General features: G+C 37.5%; 1 protein-coding gene across 13 annotated transcripts; it reads right to left on the bottom strand.

Annotated features, from left to right (window-relative positions):
* Positions 1 to 733: 733 nt before the first annotated feature.
* LOC146435296 (uncharacterized) lies at positions 734 to 22253 on the bottom strand. Of its 13 annotated transcripts, XM_085065165.1 has the most exons (13): positions 22137 to 22253; positions 21507 to 21698; positions 21228 to 21304; positions 15445 to 15520; positions 11666 to 11797; positions 10682 to 10805; positions 8279 to 8339; positions 8130 to 8176; positions 7614 to 7689; positions 6645 to 6746; positions 5221 to 6132; positions 4288 to 4398; positions 2825 to 3457 (listed from the first exon to the last, which is right to left on the bottom strand). In XM_085065165.1, the coding sequence occupies exons 3-13, from the start codon at positions 21254 to 21256 to the stop codon at positions 3145 to 3147; spliced, it is 1983 nt and encodes a 660-aa protein (XP_084921291.1). In that variant the 5' UTR covers positions 21257 to 21304; positions 21507 to 21698; positions 22137 to 22253; the 3' UTR covers positions 2825 to 3144. The 13 variants fall into 13 exon arrangements, with proteins under 13 accessions (XP_084921294.1, XP_084921291.1, XP_084921289.1 ...); XM_085065168.1 differs by lacking the exons at positions 2825 to 3457; positions 21507 to 21698 and adding an exon at positions 734 to 2434 and having other exon boundaries at positions 22137 to 22223; XM_085065163.1 differs by lacking the exon at positions 21507 to 21698 and having other exon boundaries at positions 22137 to 22223.
* Between the last annotated feature and the right edge of the window lie 1146 nt (positions 22254 to 23399).

Raw genomic sequence — 23399 nt, 5'->3', positions numbered from 1 at the left:
GGAGCTGACCTCTCCTTTTCCCAATCCATTCCTGGGAGTCAGCCTTCTGCACAAAGCACATCTGAACTTTCAGTGTTTTCCAGGAACAACCTGAACATTTCCTAACTCAGGATGATCATACCTCAGGGCAAGCTGGCATGAAGGCTTCACCATCTGATAAAAATCCAATGAAAACATGACTTCAGGACAGCAAGAGAAAAAGTAGTTTTCTAAGAGTTCAGCAGTTACATACAATAGAACTGTTAAAACTTCATTGAACAGTTTTGTGCTAAATCTGGATTTTCTGTATTCTTGTGTTTTTCTTCAAAATTTCACATCCAGGGCAGTGGGAAACCAGCACTATCTGGCTTTTTATACTCTGTGATACAACAGCTATTTCTAAGTTTGCTGAGAACATATACAAGAGACCAGCAAGATTTTATTACCTTTTTGTAGAACTGTGAAATAAATAAAAGTATTGTGTTTTATTTATTAGTGCTGCTGTAATACAATATTCCATTAAAAACCAAGAAACATTTTATTTCATTTAATTTGTTTCCACCATGTGGATTTAATTACCAATTAAATAGTACAGATGTGAATATACAGTGATGAGTCAGCTGTGGAATTTGAGATAAATGTCAGTTGGAGATTGTAATGTATTATGTGGGCTTAGCTCTGCCTAATTCTGTTAGGAACAATAGGGTGGAAAGCTTTATCCTAAATTATAAATAAATAAATAAACAAACAAACATACAAAAAAAATTATGTCTATTTCCATATAGTCCTCTTAAAACCAAGTGTGGAAACATCATGTCTAACAATATTCCCTGAAAACAGAAATTCAACACAGGTAGGAAAGTGACATTTATTTTATCAGATAACAGGAATTACACCACCTGATTGTTTGCATCTGAATCCTCAAAGGGTCCTGCAGGAACTGACAAGGGCTGATAAGAGCTATTGCTTATCCTAACTCCTTATGCCACATTTCTTCTTCACTGAGCTTCCCAGTGCACCAGCTTTTCAGCTCACCAGTCTGAAGTAACAAAGGATTGACTGTAGGGTCACTGCAATCCCAAATAACAAACCCCAAAACAGAAATACAAGGGGCAAATATTTGCTGCTCTTTATTCACTTTATGAATGCTGCATACATAGTATAAAAAACCCCCAAACAAATGCTTGTAATGTCAGTCTGTAATTCTTGGGTCCCTGCTGGAGAATACTAGGATGGGTGGGTTTTTACTGATTTTTTTAAAAGGATCTAACACTATAGTAGCCCATGTGGCAGATCTTTCTTGCTTCCAAATAAAGAAGTCTAGATAAAGATTCTCATCTTACAGCTCACTTAAAAAAAAAAAAGAAAAGAAAAAAAGAAGTGAGTGAAGGAACAAATCCCTTTTCTTAACATTTAGTGTTAAGTTCCACAACCAGTTTATATAGAGAGAGCTTCATTCCTGAGACCACATGAATGAAGCTCACCATCAGATTCAGTGGCAAATACAATTTAATGGGAAATACAAAGCTGCTGTGAAAATGAGAAAACTATTTACTTTGTACAATGAACAAAGCCAAAGTTGTTCTACCAGTTGCACAGGCAATGAAGCATTTGCAGCATGAATTTATACCCACAGAGTCCTTTGACTAGGGGAACTGTCTGCATGTGTTACAAAATAACAGGACTTACAAGATACTCCAAACTTTTCAAATCTAGCTCTTCTTTAGTACAGAGCCATGAATTCCAAAATCTGGGTTTTATGCTGCCACTGAAAGGCAAAAAAACTTTGTGGGTTTTGGCTATGAACAGTTTTTTTCCCCCAGTTTTCTGGTGTATACTACACCCTCTTTCTCTCTTGCTTGATGCTTTACAGCTTTGCTTTTGAGGCAGTGTCTTAACTGTATGACTTAAGTAGCTTGCATTCAATTGCTTATTGTAATACAATGGTCTACCTTTATCCTTATTTATTGTGATGCCTTTTAAAGTATTACTTTATTAAAATATAATAAAAATTTAAAATGTAGATCTTTTAATTTACCTAAGTATTATAGTAATACTGTTTTCCATCCTATGAAATGCTTTCTTTATCCACAGTAGGAGCTGTTGGTGCTGCTGTGGAGCTGCTGGCATAAATTCAGTGTTTGTTGCACTACCTTTGTGAGAGCCACGGTTTGTTCAGCAGAGACCGTTCAGTATGTCACTCTTAAAAGGAGCTCACCTGAAGAAGTTATTCTTCTGTTCTGATTACACTGCTCTGCTGTAAGAAGAAACTGGTAAAAACCAGAACTGGGGAGTAAGAAAGGACTGACAAACAAGGAGGTGCAAGTATATGGGCACCAGTCCCTTGGCCAGTCGAGACAGGCAGGGTGACGTACATAACCTACCTTCCTTGGGATTTGTTGCTGAGAAACTGGTGAAATTTACCTGCAGTGGGCTATTCTGAAACATACATAACCTATGGGATCAGGAAAAAAATACACAATCAGGATGAGATATTCCAATTACTGAAAAGCAGATTTGACATTTAGAATATTCAAACTCCAATTGCTTACATGTTCTTAGCAGTCTGGGAAAAATTCTGCTATGAAAAAGAATGCAACTAGCTCAGTTCAGTGGATGGTACAAATAATATGGAAGTAAATTGCAAAGCTGCAGTGATAGCAGTAATTCAAACTTCTGTTTTCAAATTAAATGATGAACTGGACATAACTTTGCTTTGTTCATTTCTAAGTATTTTCCCTGTACTTTCAATGCTAGTCTACCTGATAGTCCAGTGTTTTATTATGCATCTGGAAATCACACACATTTTAAAGAACTGTAAAATAAAAAACCAGCCACAACCACATGGAAAGTCGTTTGTTTTAAGGTTCAGGGTTCCAATTTCACTAAAAGGAAGGACTACTTTAATTCCATGTGTACAGAGACATTGTCTCCAACTACACTTAACAAATACAGCCCAATAAATTTAAAGAATCAAACATCAGTAGAAGCTAATTTTACAACAGAGACCTGTTCTCTACTACTGAAATCCACAGTAGGAGCTGTTGGTGCTCCTGTGCACCAACGTTTTATTTAACTAATTTTCCTAAAAAAAAAAAAATGGTCCACATACAAAATAAAATGGGTAAAAATAATTCTAAGCTGAACAAACATAGTTCTTTTTATTCAGTTCCAGCTGTAGTGCTCTCTTGGTGGTAAATCATAATGTGATCTCTCTTCCCCTTTGGGTCCACAATCTAGTGGCAGACCATAATTGTAATCAACTGTTACAACTGGTAATCGTTTACTTTGTTCCATGTTTCTGGTAGTTTCACCCTGAAAAGGCTTTCTTTCATAGTCTACTGAGCTATCTTCGTGGTGTATGGATGAAGATGGGTGCATTGTTCGTGAAGAGTATGGTGCAAATCTGTTTTTTCCTCTATTAAATTCCTCTGAGGGATGCATTCTCCTATTGTCTTCAGGGCAATTTGGTCGATTACTGTAAGAACAAATATGAACAGTGAAATTCTTGGAAATAAAACAGTTGATTTATTGTTGAGGGCCACCACTAGAAATTAACTGTGTCTAACACTGAAAGAATAATTCAAACCCTCATTCTTGTTTTCACCCCCTGAAATGAAAATCCTCTCTATGGATGTTGCAAACTTGTTTGTATTAATTTTTCAATTCTAGTGATTAAAAGGACAGCTCTTTACGGTAAGTAATTCTACTAGACAAAGTTTGTTTCACATTCTGTTTACATTTAAAATTACCTGTTTACTGAGATATCTTTACCTAGGGGATGTTTTTGTCCCTAAGTCCCTGTTTTCATTTTTGTGTATAATATGTAACAATAGCTCTCTAGTACATAGTCTCAACAGGCAATCATATACTTAGGAAAATATTTTAATTATTAATCCTTCGGCAATGGAAGACTCTTCTACAGAATATATGTGGAAGGATCTAAAGATGCATTAGCTTGCTGTACACAGCAGTTAAGAGTTAAATACAGCATCTGTATTTTGATTTTTGCTTACTGATAACTGATTTTCATATTATGTAGTTCATTAGCTTGAACTGTGCTTGTCATGTCAATGATTATGTCAGGGATTCACACAATAATCACACTCAAAACTCAGGATCAATGGACCACAAATTAGTCACATTATTTGCTCAGTGCTCAGATTCAATGGGTTAAACTGCATTTAAGCAGAATTATTAACACAGATTTTTACACTGTGCAGTTAGTTTGTATTTTTTAGCCGGGAAACTGGGGGAGTAACACTACAATGGTAAGTCAGAAAACAATGTATGATATCTAATACTTACCTGTAATTTCTGTTGAAGTCATCATTATCAGACCCATAATCTCTGTGAAGTGACGGAGATGAGGAGAAATGGGGTTCTGGTACATTGTCATGGGAAGAAAAGGACTGACTTCTGCAAATAACCAAGAGAACTCCATGTTAAGAAGACTACCAACAATTTTAAGATTTGGAAAAAAATACACATAAAATGAAATGAAAATATTTATACTTTTTATTAAAATTTTAAGTAATTTTTATTAAAACTGTAATGACTGTATTAATTTAATACCTCAAAATTATATGCTTCATAGCAATAACAGCCTCTGTTTTAGCCTGTACAATGGAAGAAATTAAATCAAACTTAACTAGTCCAATAAATCTGAAATACATTCTGAAATATTAAAAATATTTTCAAATATGTCAGAACACAATAGGTTTACTAGAAAGTGATATATGTATTTGTGAGAATGTAATGCAAGTTCTGAAGCAAACATATGTCTACCAAATTATTAACTCATGGAATAAACAAAGGCAAATCAAACTTCCTTGTAGCATTCCTGTTAATCTGGGTTTGGCTGAGGGCACAAATAAAATGTCATATGCTGATCTATCCAGAGGACTGCTTTTTAAGTATAAATTTCTATACAAAACAAAGTGGGACAAAGAGTTTTGGTTTCAAGCTGACTAAAAGGTAAAGGAAACACAAACTTTAAAGATGCACAACCTTCTAATTTAGGAAACACTAGCTTTCAAAGCTGCAGAACTCCAGCTTACATCAAACCCTTCCACAAGTCAAAACAAGAAAAGTTAATGAACTGATCATTAATATATTAAAAGGATGATTGATTTTAAAATAATTTATTTTTAAAAATACTTAATTAGAAATTTAAGTTAAAACTGCTGAGGTTTACACTTTTATTCTCTAATTCTGTTCTTACAGCTCTTACAGCTTTACCTGTCTGAACACCATTCACGCGGCAAGTCATTGTGACCTGGATGATCATGAAAAGGTCTTGGCCTTTGTCTGTGTCCTTTATTACCATAATCAAAATCTTTTAATTGAGTCTGTTCCTGCAAGCCATCGTAAGGCTGAGGGTCATGAAAAGGTCTGCACCTTTGTCCAGGACCTTTATTATCATAATCTTTCAGTTGCATCTCTGTTTTTAAGTCATTGCGAGGCTGGTGGTCATTGAAAGGTCTCAACCTCTGCCCACGGCCCCTCTTAACAAATTCAAAATCTCCCAATTGCATCTGTGTCTGCAAGTCATCACGTGACTCATAGTCATGGAAAGATCTCAGTCTTTGGCCAGGACCTCTGCTGGCAGAATCCAATTCTTTTAACTGCATTTGAGTCTGAAATTCATCACAAGGTTGGTGGTCATGGAACAGTTTTCGTCTCTGGCCACGGCCCCTACTACCGAAATCAAAATCCTTTGACTGCCTGTCTTCCTGCAAATCATTAGGAGATGGATAGTCAGGAAAAGATCTCTGCCTTTGTTCATGGCCTCTGGAAAAGTCGAAAGACTGTCTGTCTGCTTGCAAATCATCATGAAACTGATGTCCATGAAAAGGTCTCAAACTTTGTCCATGCCCCTTGTTACTGAAGTCTAGGTCCTTCAGCTGTGTGTCTTCTTGATAATCATCATAAAACTGGTGATCAGTAAAGGCTGTTTGTTCTGGTCCCCTATTGTAGTCCCAATTTCGCATCTGCGCTGATGCTCTTAATTCATCCTGAGTTTGATGGTCATGAAATGGTCTTCGTCTTTGTCCAGGCCCCTTATTAATGAAGTCAAAATCTCTCAACTGTATCTGTCCTTGCAAATCATTGTGAGAGTGGTCATCATACATTCTTAATCTTTTCCCAGACCTGTAAAGAAGTATTGAATACCATACTTAAATGTGCTACAAGTCATTAATGAAGACAATTCCTTTTTAACCAAGAATTTATATGAAAGACATTGCAAATATGAAGGTATCAAAACTACTAATAATCCAAACTGTATGTAAGATTATAAAACCTTCACTATTAAAGCGGATGGTGTGACAAACATTCAGTTGTAATTCTGTAGTGCTGGTTAAACAGGCAAAACCAGTGATTCAAAATTAATTAAAAATAACTGCAGGTGATTGTAGAATAATAAAGGACAGACAAAGTAAAACTGAATTTTCCTAAGTGAGCTAATTACTTACAGACTTCTAACAGCATGCACTCCCTTTCCCTTATGTTGTTGCTATTTTGTCAAATTCTGTAAATACATTTTACATAAGTAGGCTATATTAATAAAATCTCTTTTGGGTATCTATAGTATTTTCAATAAGAAACAATTTTTTCCCTTGTGGTTTTGTTTTTGTTTTTAATTCCATGTTTCAGCCAATTACCCCTGAAAATCTTCATTTGGGAACCGCTCTACAGATCCTTCCATTGCATGTGGTGGTGGGACAATATCTTCATCTGCATCCCATACATCCATTCCGAGGTTACTAAGAGGGGAAGAAAACCATCTCACATAAGCTTCTTTTTTTAAAGCATACCATGGACAGAGAAAAAACCCACTGCCATAAAATTCTTCAGTTCAGAATGACAGAGATTATGTTAAGTAAAACTTACAGACAACTTAGAAAATATTAATCTTGAAAATCTATTTTAAAAATATGACATGAGTCCAACTTAATCCTGCACAGACTATGAAACCATGACAGGATTAAAACAAAGGGCCTTCAATTAATCTAAAAAGACACAAAGGAGTCAATATTAATTTTTAAATCAATTTACTGCCACAAGGCATCATTGGCAAAAATACCTTAGGAAGATGTAAAGGTTGGCTGTTCTTAGGAGAAGGTGATGATAAGCATAACAATCTTAAACATCAGGAATACAATTACTATCAACAGAGGAGACAAGAACAATCTTCCACTTTCCCGTATATCTTTATTCTTAAAACCATTCTACTATTTTTTTTATATCTTGTGCTACAGTGCTAACAACAGCAGGCAGATCGTAGAGCTTATAAAGACATCTTTGCAGTGGCTCCTTTGAGCTTCTGAGAGAATACAGACTCAGTACACTTGTCACAGTATGATAAAAGCACAACAATGTTCAGTAGCAGTTCTCAGATTCAAAATGATCTTTCAAACCATATACATTCAAAAGATGAACAAAGTACTGCACTTCATGTTACTCATCTGAGAATAAACAAACAACTACACATATATTTTACAATCTATGTGTAGGTTCATATTAAAGGTTTAAGAGGGAATTAATTTTGGCTTAGGACTGGAAGTGAACTTTTAAAATGCCAGGAGACATACTGGAAAATCTTAAGCCTAGAACTAAAAGCTTTTGTTTACCTTCGCATTGGTTGTGTCCTGAGATCTGTGAGATACACAAGGCCATCCATGCGATGACCTCTGGCATCGCCAAAAGCTAAAAAAAAAACCAAAACCACTCTAATGAAATGTGCTCAAACTGAGCCATGAAAATGCAAAAGGCAAGTTTCTGCTCCCCACGAAATGCTGAATTTGAAACAATTCTAATTTGGTATTAAATATTTCAGCAAGCTGGCATCATTGCAGCATTTTTAAAAGAACCCCTGAAACTAGTAGTGGTAGCAAACTATGACTGAAAACTGTTTCAAGTTTAAAAAAATCAAAAAAAAAGCAGCTAAAACATGCTCCTCCTATGCTGTCAATTTGTTATTGCTCAAGTCCTGCCTGGAACAGAATCAACAGTCAGATAAAATCTTCTATATAAGCCAGCACATGAAATTATTGAAAAAATACTAAAACAGAATTGTAGTATTTGTGAATTTTTAGTAATTGTGAAGTAAAACCTGACATGTGCCTTAATTCAAACTATATACATACCTTGAATTGCTGCCTCTGGATCCCAGCCTTCAACGTCTATAAGATACCTGAAGAAAAATACGACTATGTTATTGTCCCAAAAGGAATACTGAGTAATACAAGGATGCTATTTTTTGTGAACGATGATTTTTGTTTTCACACAACCTTACCTACATATAAGGTAGCCAGTTCTATTAATTCCATTTGTACAGTGAACACCAATGAGTTTCTCTATCAAAAAAAGGAAAGAGTATTAGTTCAGAAAGTGTAATTAATAAAAAGTTAGCACAATACAAAACAAATCTCAGCTTTTCTAGCAAAGTAATGATAAATAATGCTTGCTATTTACAAATTCTACTGTCATGCCTGCAAAACAACAGACATATCCAGGACAAGACACATGTCCTCTCCATGCTGAATCTCTAGCAGCTGTTGGCTCACTAATTCCAAACCTGCGAAGGCTGAGATTGACTCTTGAAGAATGTAGGATAAAAGAAAGAGTGATGGCAGGTAAAGCACCTGGCCTCAGCCACTGCAGTAACAGGAATAAATAATAAAATATGAGTTTGAAAGCAAATCTAAACAAGCAAATGTAGAACTGAGGAACCCAACTTCCACATAATGCAGCCAGAAGTGTGAAAAGCCTAGGAGTATAAAATACATGGGAAAAAAAAGGACCAGTAATCTCTAAAGAAATCTTTTCTTTTTTAAAGAGATTATACTGAGCAGCCAAAGGCTAAAAAGCACAATAACTTACTGCTGCTAGGGTGTTTCAAATGAGACATTTTCGAGAAATGGGGAAACTCTATTACGATCATGCAAGGCACCAGTAAAACCCCATCCAGACTATTTATATTCATATTGAAATGTAATGAAAGAAAGTCCATTCTCTTCACCCCGAGAGAGGGCTACTGTGATGGTCATAAAAGAAGAAAGGCTTTTCTCATTTAGTCTGTAAAACCAAATCTAAGATACTGAATATATTAATGAGGACAGAGAACAATCATACTTTAAGGACAAAGCTAGTGTAACAATAAATGCACAGTAACTGATTGAGAGTTTTAGGCTAGATTTTAGAAGAAAAATTGTCATCATCAGGAGAACAAACCTTGGCAGAGACAGTACTGACAGATGGTCTTTGAAACAGGACATTGATAAACTTCTGAATGACATAAAATGTAATGGAGACATAATTTAACTGTTTGCCACAGATCAGGACAATCAAATTGCCATATAAGTTCATTATAAATTGATGTCCTAACAACTCAAACACAAAAAACCCCCACCTTCTCTAAAAGTATTTGTAAAAAGAATCCTGAAATATTTTAGGGATAATCTAAAACAGAGGCCAATTTATGAGGAGTAAATTACCATAAAAATGACAGTTTTCCCAACTCAGAAGTTACATAAACTCTACCAACATGCCCTTACAAGCTGTAACTGCAGGTCAACATCCAGTAACAAATCAGGAATTGATTCTCTCAGTATCAGATTCAAATACAAACTATTCTTCATCACACAAAAAAGGACTAGCTCAAAGCCAAAAGAAAACTAATAATCACCAAGTAATTTCCTTAAGCCAAAAGAGAGCAAAGGAAGAATTAAGAAACTTCCTGAGCAGTGACAAAGGCTTTTTCTTATACTTTATTTTCCCAGTAGTTCTATTTCAGGCTCTCATACCTGAAATTCAAGTCAGAACTTTTTCACAAAACAGAGTTGACCATCCACAGCAAGACTCTGGTTATACTTTCCAGTAAAAACTGTATGCACTTGGGCAGTTAATATCTCTACTTTCTCAAAGAGAATGCCAAAGGAACCACAGCAAATAGCATGAAAAGGCCTGAAATAATGGTTTACCATTATTGGATAAACAAACAGATTGTTGGATAAAATCTGCCTACAAAAAATCACTACCAAACGAAGTGAGAAACTAAAAGCTACAAACACACTGTGGCAAAATGCACACAAATTTATTTTCACAAAAACCACCTTATCCAATTTTAGCAAGAACTGTCCTGTTGCATAGACACTGAAACAGCAGCAGAGACACACCGTGGAAACACTGACACTGCGTCTGTAATCAGATTTTCAAGAATTGCTCAGATCTGAGGGCAATAAAGTCATAGAAACACTACATCAGACTAAATGGACTGAAGCTGCTCACATGTATCAGTGCCCACTGGCATCAGAGACCCTGTGCTATTTAAAATATCCATCAACAGCTGGCAGCACCAACACTCAGCTGATGGTAAACAATTTGGGTCAGACAAATGAAGGCCTTGTTGCACTTACTTTGACACATAATACAGATGTAACACCATTAGGAAGGGCATTTAAATTACCAGTAATTTTTGGAAAAAACATGTTTTGATTGAAAAAAAGGTATGTAGTGGTTCGCATAATGGATCTTATTATGCTAATAAAGTGGAAAGCTGTAGAAAGTCTGAGATCCCTAGTGTCATAAATTTTATTGCATATTGAAATTAGTAAATTACACAGTTAGTACTAAAATAAAATTTTGGTGAGGTTTTTGGTTTTTTTTATTTTTTACAGCATAGGATGCTGATATTTACCATTTCCTGCATTTTCCCAAAGGAATTTTCTGACCCACTTTTTGAACTGTAGGATAGTAGCATTATCAGGGACTTCAAGTCCAACAGTATAAAGTTTCTTATACTGCACACTTTTAGGTAAATCCTAACAACAAAAAGAAAAAAACAATGGTAAAAATTACTGATGTCTAGCAACAATGAGAAACCTTAAGCAATATCTAACATAATGACAGTGTAAACCAATAGTTCAAATCCTGAATAGAAACTGGAAACAATCTTGACACAATTGTATAGAGATACACTGTCAGAAACTACCAGTAACATTTCTACATTAAAGACCATCTCCCACAAAGAACAGTTCCTACACAAGATTTATTTATCCCTGCTAGTAAGGCTGCACATTAACTAAGGGAGCAGATTCTTGTCATTCCATTCTAACCCATTTTACAATTATTAGCAGTAGTTTTCCCTCCAACCCACAGTCATGTACATACTCACACAGTCACTCCCTTAATGCCTAGATCCCACATGCTTTCAAAGATTTGCATTCTGTTATAACACTGCCATTTATTCTGCTTTTCAACAGGAGGCTGATTAATCACCATTGTTTGGACCATACAGGTAAAAATGTTTAAACTGATAAAGTAATTTCAAAATTTACACTTTCTTAGTGGATTTCACAGAGGATCACTAAAAAAAAAAAAAAAACCCACCTAGGAATAAATGAGAATATCTTCAGGACACAGTGTGTAACTCCTCTGCACCTTTTGTGCAGTGCCTGGCATTGAAGTCTTTATCCATTACTGAGTTACCATAATACAAATGCATCTAGTTTGGAGAATGAGTTATTTCTTCTGTGATAAAATATTTATTTTCTATTGGAGACACAAAATTAGTCTAGATGGCTTACTTGCCTATTCCAATTCAAGGTAAGCAAATGTGTAAACAAAAACTAAAAACAAAAGGTGCAGTAACTATTTCACATTTTTATTAGGCTTTTGTTACCTTAACTTCATAGTATCGTGTGGTATATGTTAAATCAATAATTAATCCAAGCTCCACATTTAGGGCTTTCATTGCAGCAATTAAGTCTTTTGGTGTAAATTTCTGGGTTGGGGTAAGCCTCTGGTTAATTGCCTACAATGAAAATGGAAAAGAAATATTTTCTTTTTACGTTCTAATAACAAGACATTTGTTATATTCAGCTGTTTTAATTAGTACTAGGAAACATCAATATTCAAAACGGAGTATTTAATTATCAGAAGCACATCCACATACTATACAGGTAACAGGAATGAAAAAAGCAAAAATTTGTGTATTCCTATTCAGATGAAAATGCAAGAAAATGTGAGCATTTCTGCTTGTACAATATTAATGACCATTATTAAAATAAGCTCTAATTTCATAGACACAAAAATTCTGCCAAATGCATCATGTATATGCTGATTTTTATGTAACTAAACACACTAAAAAGCAAAACACTAGACTCTGCTTCCCCCAAACAAATTTTGTCCTGCCCACTATCTATAAACTAAAAGTGTATTCACATAAAACATTAGAAGTTGTGATACAAAAGTTCATTTCTAAAGGTTTAACTTTCTTCCCAAAAATGTTGTGCAGACATTTTTATCTCTGCTCCATCTCTTGACAGAGTGTACTTGCATGTCACTTAGCACTGGGAAATATTAAGTAAGACTAAATATCGTGACTAAGAAAGCTGTGTGTTGGTGGATAATGAATAATTCATTTCATTTGACAAACAGTGAGAAAAATGTTTACTCACCCTATTGTAGCTGTGTTTTTTGAAATGTGTTCTTCATTTTATGTATGAAAATGCCTCATATACTCAAGACTGGATTTTCTTTGAATAGTGCACTTGTCCATTGTGAGAGCCTTTTGACACAGGCTCAGCCAGAACCAATAAAGACAGTGGCAAAAGATGCAGCAGCCTCAACCACCTGTCAGTTCCTTCGTCAACAAGAAATTCAAGCAGACTGGACTCAGAACTATTGGAAAGGAAGGCAGCCACAGACCACATACTTCTTAGAACCACAGAAGCTATAGGGTAACTAACTATTCCTTGTTTTGACTGTACAGGTTATAATGTAAAATGCTAGCAAGCACTTGTCTCAAGTCTGGAAACAGAGGCAGGAAACCTAAGTAAAGAGTAAACAGTAGGGCAGTCATATCAAAGCTGATATGTGATTAGGAAGCTTGAGCTAAAAGGAGGAGGATAGAAAGCATATAATAAAGTATTCAGTCCTATGTATTTCAGACACCACACTGCACTGCTCAAAAGTGGAGGTTGTAGAAGTTTAAAAAAACAAATGTGAGTCAGTTATGTCACTGCTACTCAGCAGTGACTCTTAGAATCTGAAACTGAACTGAACAACTTTGAAGTGACAAAGGTCAATCTGCAAAAGGTCTGTGGTGTAACATAAAAGAATTTTTACTATGACATGACACAAACTGAGGAGGAATGTGATTTACAAAAATAAGGTATCGCTAAACATATTCCTTGATTGAGCAGACAGTTAAATGTGTTATGAAAGACAATGTTTTGAAAGGCTCTTTGGAATTTTCTGAAAAACTCCTGCTGAGTATTCACTAGTTTAGGTGTTCAATAGGGCTTTGAGAATGTGAGAAATCCGAATCAATTCCAAAAATCCTTCTAATGCCATGGGCAAGAACTTGCCCAGTTCTTACTATACTACAATGTTACTGTTAGCATTATAATGGTGGTCTAAAAGGAAGAACAGAAAATCCTTCCAAGTAAACATATGATCTTATGTGGCTAGCACAGGCTTTTCCCACGAGAATTCTTCTTGTGTTTTATAAATAAAGTTTGGATGTTATTGGAACAGTGTCCCAGAACTTGGACGGTGCAGGCCTGGCCAATCAGGCCTGGGGGAAGGCTTCTGACCGACCAATCTGGGTGACTTTTGAAAACTCTATATATATGATGAAATCAAAACAATAAAGGTCATTCCTTCTTGCCACTGAGAACTGGTGCTTTCATTACTCTGCTAGCTGCTCAACAGCGACAATCTTACAGTCTTTACTAAAAGTACAGCTTCTAAAACAATAACCTTTGTATCTTCAAATACTGAAAATATGTTTTCTCTCTTTGGGTGAAATCACCAATCATCAATTTCCTAACAGGTAGCAGAAGGTCTGTTCCACCAATTTAATAAATAATAGGACTTCTGACAGACTATAACCAACCAGGTCTTCAGCATTTTCAGACAGATTTAATGACCACCACCTCTGCAAAGACATCACAGTTTAGCCAGTTACACGTTTTATGTGTCTTCTGCCACAAACTCCAAGACATTCAAGCATGTGGTCTCTGGCAGACTTGTCATTCCTCTGTCTTGCATAGTTGAGACTGAACAAACTGAAGGGACAAAAATGTTACAGATTTTTGCATACTTGGGTACCAGACTTTATATCTGGCTGAGACAGCCTCTCAGAACACAGATCTATGCCCCAGTGAGATCAGGAGTGGAACTGAGTGACCTGCTGATGTAGAGTGGTCTTTATGACATGAGCAAAGAAGCCAATTATAAATCGACTTGATTTTATATTCACAGCTCGATCTGTTGGCTGGCAGTCTTGGTGGAAAGGCACACAACTGCTGTATAATCCATCCACACCCTGGAGAACATGGCCAATGTCAAGTATGAGATCCTTGGTGTCCAAGGAACCACACCATCATCCTAAAGCTGTAAAAGCAACTGCAGGAAGCAAATCCTGCAAGGATTTCACTTCAGTCATTGATAACAAAACTGAACTGAATGGTGACTGAAAACGTAATGGGTACTAATATACCCAAAGAACCAAAATTTTTGTGTATGAATACTAGAGAGCAATCTGTAGACAAAAGCTTAGACAGGAGCTAACTGCTTCTGCTCCCCTTAACTGCTACTTTTACATCAAACCACTGTACTTTAAAAGTGCTTAGAAACTTTTATCTCCTCTGTATCTAAAGCAAGGACTTGCAAAAGTTAATTCATGCAACACTTGTCCTATTTGCCCTTCTATATAAATTAACACTAATTTGCCCTATGCCTCCAAAAAGGCATAAGCTTTAAAGAACTGAACAGTCTCAACAAGACAACCTCCACGTATTTTAGAATCAAAGAATTTAAAGATTTAACTCACTGTGTTTATTAGCTTAGGATGGCACTTCATGTTAGTAAGGCTCTAAAGGAAATACTAATAAAAGTACTTTTAAATTAATTAATTAGTACTTTTAATTAATAGAAGAAATTTATGAGGAGTTCTTTTTTTAGCTATACTACATTCCACTAGATCATTGATGCTTTTTGCTCATGAAATTGGCAACCGGGATCTATAATTTTAAAAGTTCTGCAGTGGCTAGTATCCTTCAATGAGTGCTAAATTTCCATAAAATTATCTTTTGGCTTACATTGCCTAGACTGTTATCTGTATCATAACCCCTCCCATACAATTTTCTTAAAACAGCCATGAAAAGATGTTACATATGATTATGAGTTTAGGCCACTTAAAAGTGATCAAATTAATTATGCTCATTTAGAAACTTGATTATTTTTAAAAGTAAAAAGAGTAACATCAACTATAAAGAAAAATAAGAAAAAATATAGACTATTATTTTAAAAAGCCAGATGGCTGAAAGGGCTAAATCTGAATAAATTATTTTCTAAAAAACCTTCTTGAAACTTGCATGTATAGTCATGCAATTCTTCATTACTTTTGCAGTTTATCTAATACAGGCAATCTGCAGTTACTTTTATACATACCCCTTTTAAAGGTACTTTGAATGCAATAAATCTCGTTCCTGGTATGGGCTGTCCAACTGGGGTCAAACTCCGCCATCTGTAAGGAAAGAAGTATTTCTTTTAAAGTATTTTCAAGTTACATCATTCAACAGAAGACACCTGCAGCACAGAGCACATTAGAATTGCATACTGTTATCATACAGTATCATTAGGTCCTCAAATCTGCAATTATTCCATGAAGTTGTTTCAAGGTATCACCAGCACATTTGAAAACAGTCTTTTTCCTTCCTCCTTCTTCAACTTCCAAGAAATTGCTCTCCTCAAAATGGCAGGATAACATTTACAAACAAGTAGCGCCAATATAAAGAAAGCAGACGTGTAAGGTTCAACAGGTAAAACTGCATTGTTGTAACTGATGGACATTTTTCAACCTGACTGAATCAAACACCTTAAAGAAGTAGCCATAGGCACACATCAGTCATTTAATTGACAATGAAATGCAAAGTTTACTTTCATTAACAATACAAATCATCTGTATTTTCCAAAAATGTTTCCTTTGTAATATGCTTCTTTTTCAAAGAAGCACTTTTGATTGAACTTTCTCTCAACATTTTGAAAAGTACAGAGACTATTCCATCACACCAAAACCTAGCACAAATCACCATTATGAAGATTTGTTACAACACTCAAAACACTTGCAATTCCAAAACCACAAAGAACTGGTATGCACAAGTTCTACATTGTACTGAAAAAGCTCTTGATATATTTCAGAGATTTCAATTTTTTAAAAAGTGTGAAAAGCATTAGCTGAAGAGGAAAACAAGTTAATCAGCAGATCAATTTTACCTTCAAAGAGGTAACTTACTAAATTTACAACTACTATTTCTTCTTCTGCAAGTGCAAATTATCTCTATGACCTAACAAGGTGCAGCTGGATGACTTAGAAACCTACACAGGCTTTTTGCATTTTTGTCTAATACCTCAACTATTTAAATACAAAGTATTTCCACTAGATTCTTCAATACTAGCATCCATTCACTAGTAACTTTCTAAATTAATATTTAAATTAATCTCTCCCTTTGAAGGGAGCATCCAACAGCTTCTAGATTCCTTTCTGATCTTCATAAAATGACACAATTTACAAAATAAATGGAATACTTAATTTTAAAATATTCTAAACACTGAGTGCTTTGTTCACAATTTCCATATCGGACCGTAACAAAAACTAGAAGTTGGCGGGGAAAATTATCAATGAAATATCCATAATTATATTATCATAGTATAGAAATGACAACATCACCATTCATAGATGCTTGGAACTAACAAAGAAACACCAAGCATGGTGACCAAACTGTATTTGATATTAACCAATCATGTAACAATCTACTACATCCACGTCTTTAGCACTGACTTATCTTTGTAATCTTCATTATGAGGCAAAGGACAGATCAGGTTCACAGTGTAGACATACAGGTGCTTAGTTTAAAGGACAACAAATGAAGTAACAAAGGAGTAATACCAACTTATCATTAGGAAGGCTGTTGCAGTGTATATCTGCAGCTGTTCTGTAGAAGACATACACAGGTTGAGAAGGTGTAAGAGCAAGCTAGAGATGAGATCACTGGGAGATGCTTGCAGTAAAACCTTTTACTAAATTCTAAATTTTTGCAGGAACTTTGTATCTCCTAATTGCAATGAGAGAACAGAAACAGCGCTCTGCCAGTAAGTAATATGTATTATATAAGTGTTATAACTTGATATGTCTTCCTAAGTGTATTTGCAAAGGTAAACTTTGGAGTCTGGTAGTTTTATGCTTGCTGTAAAATATGAAAACAAAAATCTAAGACTATGTTCCATTTACTCCTACTTAAGAGATGTAAACTGTATGTGAATCAATTAAGATTAGAAATTCAATACTGTTTTAATCTGCTTTCTCTCGGAAAACTATGGGTGGAAATAAACCATAATCATCATAGACAGCAGTGTTTAGAAGTGAAAAAGAGATGACCCAAAAAAGGGCTTTAAAATCTTATTTTCTTTAATTAGAAATGTAAAAAAGGCTTTGTAAAAATTCTAAACTTTTTCCATATTAGGGGATTGACAGAACAATACCCCAGGATTACCCAATTTGTTGTCAGACCTTAATAATCTTGGGGTTTTATTCTCTTCTATTTAAAGCCATTTAAATCCTCCCAGAAAAAAAACTGCACAATCAGCAAGAAACTCAAAAGCTGCTGACAGCTCTATGGTAGAAAATGAGCAGAAGGCACTTTTCATCAAAAATATAAAGGGTATGTGTTCCATGTTATCTTTTAAATGGTATTTAAAAAGGAAATTTCAGCATATGGCTGCAGAACTGAAAATAAACCCAGCAGATTGAAATTAACCAAAGACTAGCTAAGGAAATAAATTCAGATTTGTTCTGTTGTCAACAAAGGAACACAGTTGGGAATTAAAGGTGGCCTGGACTAAAGAAAGTCTAACCCTTACAGAATAAGTATAGATAAAGGCAAAAATGATCAAAGACGAGCTGCAGGTGCTCACATAAACAGGAATTACAGGAGCAAAGACTTAACTAAGCACTTTAACAAATATGAATGATACTTGTGACATGATTTGTGTCCTGCTTGAACATAAGCGGAAGGAAGAAAGGCAGGAGTCAGAGGTGTTATCACAAGACTTGGCACCATCATCCCTGTGCCAGTGACTAAGAGCTAACTGAGGCTTGAATGAAAAACAAGCTGGACATGAAGTAGCTGACTATGGATTACATACAGCTGCATATTTTATCTGCTTTGTTTAAAACTTCTAATAGAGCCAGATGTGGAACACAGTTTTTTCATTATTCAGTTCAACATTACCATTAAGGTCATACGGAAGTTTTAATTTCCAGTAAAATTTTCTGGTTTAGAACTGATTCATAGTAAGATTAACAACTATTGAAATACTGTCACCTCTACCAAGATCATTTAGAAAATACTACTTGGAACCTCTTCTCCTTTTTTTGGCTGCTGATACTGCATGTTATACATGCAGCCTTATTTTCAAAGTGACTTCCATACCTCTATAGACATCAGATTCAAAACTGATGATACAAAACACTTTTACAAATAAAATATCACCCTTTTCTCCCACTCACTGTTGAACATGCACAATCCATTATGTCACAGTATTTAATATTCCTATCTAAACGAAAATGCTGATGCTTTAAGTCTGGACAGCAAAAATTCAGTTAAAGTAGTATGTTAATAGTGCATAGGCAAAAATAATTCAGCTTTGTCCTTCTAACAAAAAGATCCCACTCAGTGTTTTTTTATACTATTCAAGGGAAACATGCCAGAAAGTGACATTTCTGCAGACGCTTTTCAGAACTGAATCAAAGTTTATGTAATTATACCCACAGCAGGATTCTGGATGCTGAAGCACCAATGTGCGTAAATCTGTAAAAACATCATAGTATTTTATGACTTGCTATGCAGCTTGGACTGTCTGGGTGTCTACTAAAACATCATCATGTACAAGTACTGAAGGATAAAACCATTTTAGACACTGTGAAGAACCACAACTTGACTCCATGGGGAAACTGCAGCGCAAGCAGTCACTCGAATCCCTCTTTTACACTGAGGTCTCATATTGCTACAAAATATCTTCACCAGCACTGCTTTGTAGATTTGAGAGTGCAATGGACACTGTACACCATAGCTCTGTCCTAAGACATTACTGGGAAAAGAGAGAAATACTTTATCATAGAATGGCTTGGGTTGGAATTAGCCTTCAACATCATCTAGTTCCAACTCTCTTGCCATCGGCAGGGACACCTTCCACTAGACCAGGTTGCTCAAAGACCCATTAAACTGGCCTTGAAAACACTTGCAGGGAAGGGCATCCAAAACCCATTCCTGTGCATCAGCACCCTTACAGTGAAAAATGCCTTCCTTACATGTAATGTAAACCTCTTCCAGTTTAAAGTCATTACCCCTTGTCCTAAAAAAAGGTTCACCATTTCTTGTTTAGTTGCACTACTCCTACCTACTAACTTAACAGAAACCTCCAATTTATTGCATTGGTTGAATTAGCATCATAAAATTCAGATTAAAAGTGTTAAGAATTGAGGCATTAACAGGAAGACAATCTTAACAACATAGTGATGTGATTGAGGTTGTACTTAGTCTGCAGAGTCTGGACTTGTCCTTATGCTCCAGTGTTACCTGCACAATCTCGCTTCTGCCAACAACTATTTCTGGGGCTAGTAAATTGCACATGAGAGATCACCTAGATTCAAATTAGTTTTCCTTAAGTCCCTTCCAGGGTTCACTTCTGTGTTTTTCTGGCTTACTGAATTGACAGTGAAGAACAACATGCTGTGCTAGCACAAGAGTGTCGTTCACATTTTCCTGCATGAGATTGAGGGGCTGACAAACTTCTTTACTGCCAAACCCGTTTCTGTGGATGTCTAGCTTGATTTCTTAGCAGTATAAAAAGTAAGTTATCTGGAGAAGTTGAAAGCACTTCAGTATCAGCCATTTTGTAGGTAATACTAACTTTATAACCAAATATTTGACAGTAGCTGTTTTTCTCCTTGAAAGGTATTAGTTTCCAATCATAGAAGTAGAAAGTACAGTCCACTGATTCTTCCATACTTAAGAAATCCATGTAGACTAAAAGCTTCTCTAGTTTAAATGCAAGGGAGGGATAAGAATGGAGAAATGAGCACCTGATTCTCAAAGTTTTAGTATTAACTTCCAAGTATGAAGAAAACAAGGACAGTTAATTCTCTTTGGATTTCTGAATCACTGCTTACAAAACGAACCCACTTTATCTCATATCCAACATTTAACTGAAATTTCATTAAAATTTTCAGAGAAACACATGTTTAAACAGCTTTTCTCATATTTTATTCTGATTTTAATCTCTAAGTTTGTCAGCTATGAAAGAAACTTCAGCTTATTTTTTAAATTCTGTCCATCTTTTGTTTCTATTTATTACTTTAAGATCAACACATATTACAGGAATGCATGCTTCATTTTATCTTCTTGCTCCTCACGTTTTTAATAAGCCTACTTAACACTCCCCCCGAAACCAGGATAATCCTTTCCTCAAATAATGTATAAACTCCAAGTTTTAGCCCCATTACAGTGTGCCTTTATATCTTAGCATACCCTCCTATCCAAAAAGTTTGTACTGATGTCAGCAGTAACACATGGGTTAAAACACTAAACTTTGACTTCTTTTTTTGTGCTTTATTAGAGCTGTAGAAGTGTATCTGTTTAAAATGATGTCATTCTGTGGTCCACACAGGCATTCCCAACCAAGTCATCAGAGAGCCTGTTTAGGGCAATTGAGTTAATTTGGGATTATTTTTGCTGATACAACATTTCTTTCACGCTCTTGTTAGAAACAAAAACACAGGATGTTTCTGGATCTGAATTCATAAAGATATTCTTTGGTCTTATGCATGCAACCACCTGCTCCCATCAACTCTTCCTCCATTCCTAGTAGCAAACACGTGAGTAGTGAGAAATACGGACTATTCTCCCGCTTTCCCAGTAAACACACACTTGGGGTAAGAAGATTAAGAAGGCACTGTGTGTGGCCGATGAAGGAAGAGTGTTCACGGACAGGCTGGAGCATTATACTCACCTGGGGGATGAATGGCTGCGCTGTTCCTGTCTTGGAGAAGATACCTACCTTACCTGTCTGTAGGTGGTGAAGATGCTTGAGGCAAGAAAGCGCCTGGGGCAGTCAGTGCCCCTTCTCTGAGGGATGCCCGCTCCTGCCTCTCGCTTAGTGTGAGGGATACTTACCCATCAGGGATAGTATTCTTCTTTACCATGCTGAAAGCAGGAGTAGGCAGAGCAGGAGGCAACGGTGAGAGTGGGCACTGCAGCAAAGGAGAGAGAACCGCGCGGTTAACACGGTGCTAATCTCTTTCTCCATCAGCGGGCCTTTTCACAGGGCTGAGTCTCATGTAAAACAAAACAAGCAGCCAGCTGGGGCTGAAGCCGTCCTGAGCAAGTTCTGCACCTTGCAAGCTAGCCTATTTCTCCATTGCTACAGCACGACAAGAGGGAAAGACAACTCACCTCTCCTCTCCAGGAGATCACAAGACAGAGAGAGGAGAGGCGGCAGGTTTCTCTCTAACTCTGGCAGCAGCGCTGCACGTTCGGAGATTTTCCTGGCAGTCCCTTCCGTCCCACTGCTGCGGCTCGGAGCCGTCTACTCCGCCCTTGCGCTCCCAGTTAGAGCCCGTCTCAACGAGAAGAGCCTCCAAGCAGCTGCAAGAGGCGAGGCTGGCACCTCAGCAATGGAAGAACCGTCACCTGCCCCCCGCTAACCTAGACGGGTCCGATCCCACTGGACCCGGGCACCCGCCGGCCTCGGGGGGCCAGGCGGGGGGGCGACAGGAGCGGCCCCATGCCCCCGCTCCACAGATGACACTGATGAGGCTGCCCTCACAGCCGCACGTCCCCGGGGCAGGACAGGCTGCAGGGCCGGCCCACGGCTCGACAGCGGCTGAGCTCGGGGCAGGGACAAACACAGACCGGGGCGGGGGGAGTCGCGGCCCTGCTGCGGGGGGCGGGCAGGCGGCTGTCGAGGGACGCAGGCGGGCGGGCTGTGAGGGGAACGGCGCGGACTATGCAGACGGTGACAGGGGAAAGCCCGTGCGGCGGCGGGGCGGGGCGGGGAGGAGCGGGGCTGCGGGCGGCCCGTACCCGGACAGGATTTCTCTGGCGGAAGAAGGAAAGGCTGGTGCGACACAGAACCTTCCCGAAAGGGCCGCGACTGCGCCTGCGCGGCGGCGGCGGGCGGGGCGGGGCGGGGAGCGGGAGGGAGCGCGGCTGCGCCTGCGTGGCCGCCGGGGCGCCTGGGGCGGGGCCCGCGCCTCCGCCCGCGCCGCGGCGCCGGCCAATGGGGCGAGGGGCGCTGTGCGCGTGCGCGGGGGCGTGAGGGGGCGCGCGGAGGGTCGGTGGTGGCGTGGCGGGAAGGCGCTGAGGGCAGCGCTGGTGCCGAGTTGTTCCCCTCCTAGATCGTCCCTAACACGCCAGCTTCAGTAGGCAAGGATGTGCGAGTGACGTAGAGTTAAAAAACAGCTAACAATGTCTCTTACTTAAGGCAATGTATATTTTTAAAGAGTTCTTTAATTTGTTATTCCCATGTACTTCTGTACACTGCCCTCGGTGTCGGTGGAAGCCGGGGTGGTACCGGAACCATGTTCTGAAAAGGTAAACCATGATGTACGGTGGAACAGCTGTTGTAATGTTGAGCGTCATAATTTGTTTGTTCATATGTTTTTATATCTACTCGATACGGTATCATTTAAGAACGGCTCATGGAGCAAGTACATTAAATATTCTAAGCATATATTTTTTACTACGTTTTTCTTTGCTGTGTTCTATTTCCTCAAAGGCTTTTTCCAGTCTTGTCCTTGAGTCAAGTGCTTTGATGCAGGAGTTTTGAAGCTCCTCATTTTTGGAATTTACAAATCCCCTTTCCTTATACTGTTTGTGTTGCATTCCCGATTGGATTAGTCCTCTTGGTGCTCAGTTAACAAACTGATAGTTCACACCTCTTCAGTACAAACTGACAGTTCACACCTCTTCATTTTTGCGTCTTTCTCTTAGTATTCATTTTCTCGATTTCCTCTATAATTACTAGACACCAGCATTTTAAATTGAATAATTCCTTGAAGTTCATTTTAATCTGAGTCTTTGGGAGGTCAGTGGAAATTGAAAAGGACAAAAGACAACATTTTGTTAAAAGCAAGGCTGGTATAGATCTGTAATAGCTCATTTTTGAATGTGTGGATTTGCATCACTGTAGCTGAGAGCAGAGTCCTTTTTGAAAATGGAAAACTTGCATCAAGCGATTTGACTTGGATTTTTTACTAATAAATATTTATGCATTTTTGAGGGATGCTTGTAGGCAGTTTGATTATATTGATAGATTGAAGGAACATGAAGTAATCGTGGCTGAGC

The sequence above is a fragment of the Lichenostomus cassidix genome, chromosome 6 (assembly GCF_008360975.1).
Source record: "Lichenostomus cassidix isolate B80296 chromosome 6, HeHo_3.0, whole genome shotgun sequence".
In the NCBI taxonomy this organism is placed as follows: Eukaryota; Metazoa; Chordata; class Aves; order Passeriformes; family Meliphagidae; genus Lichenostomus; species Lichenostomus cassidix.
The sequence above is the reverse complement of the archived record's forward strand: the minus strand, read 5'-3'. Positions and strand labels throughout refer to the sequence as shown.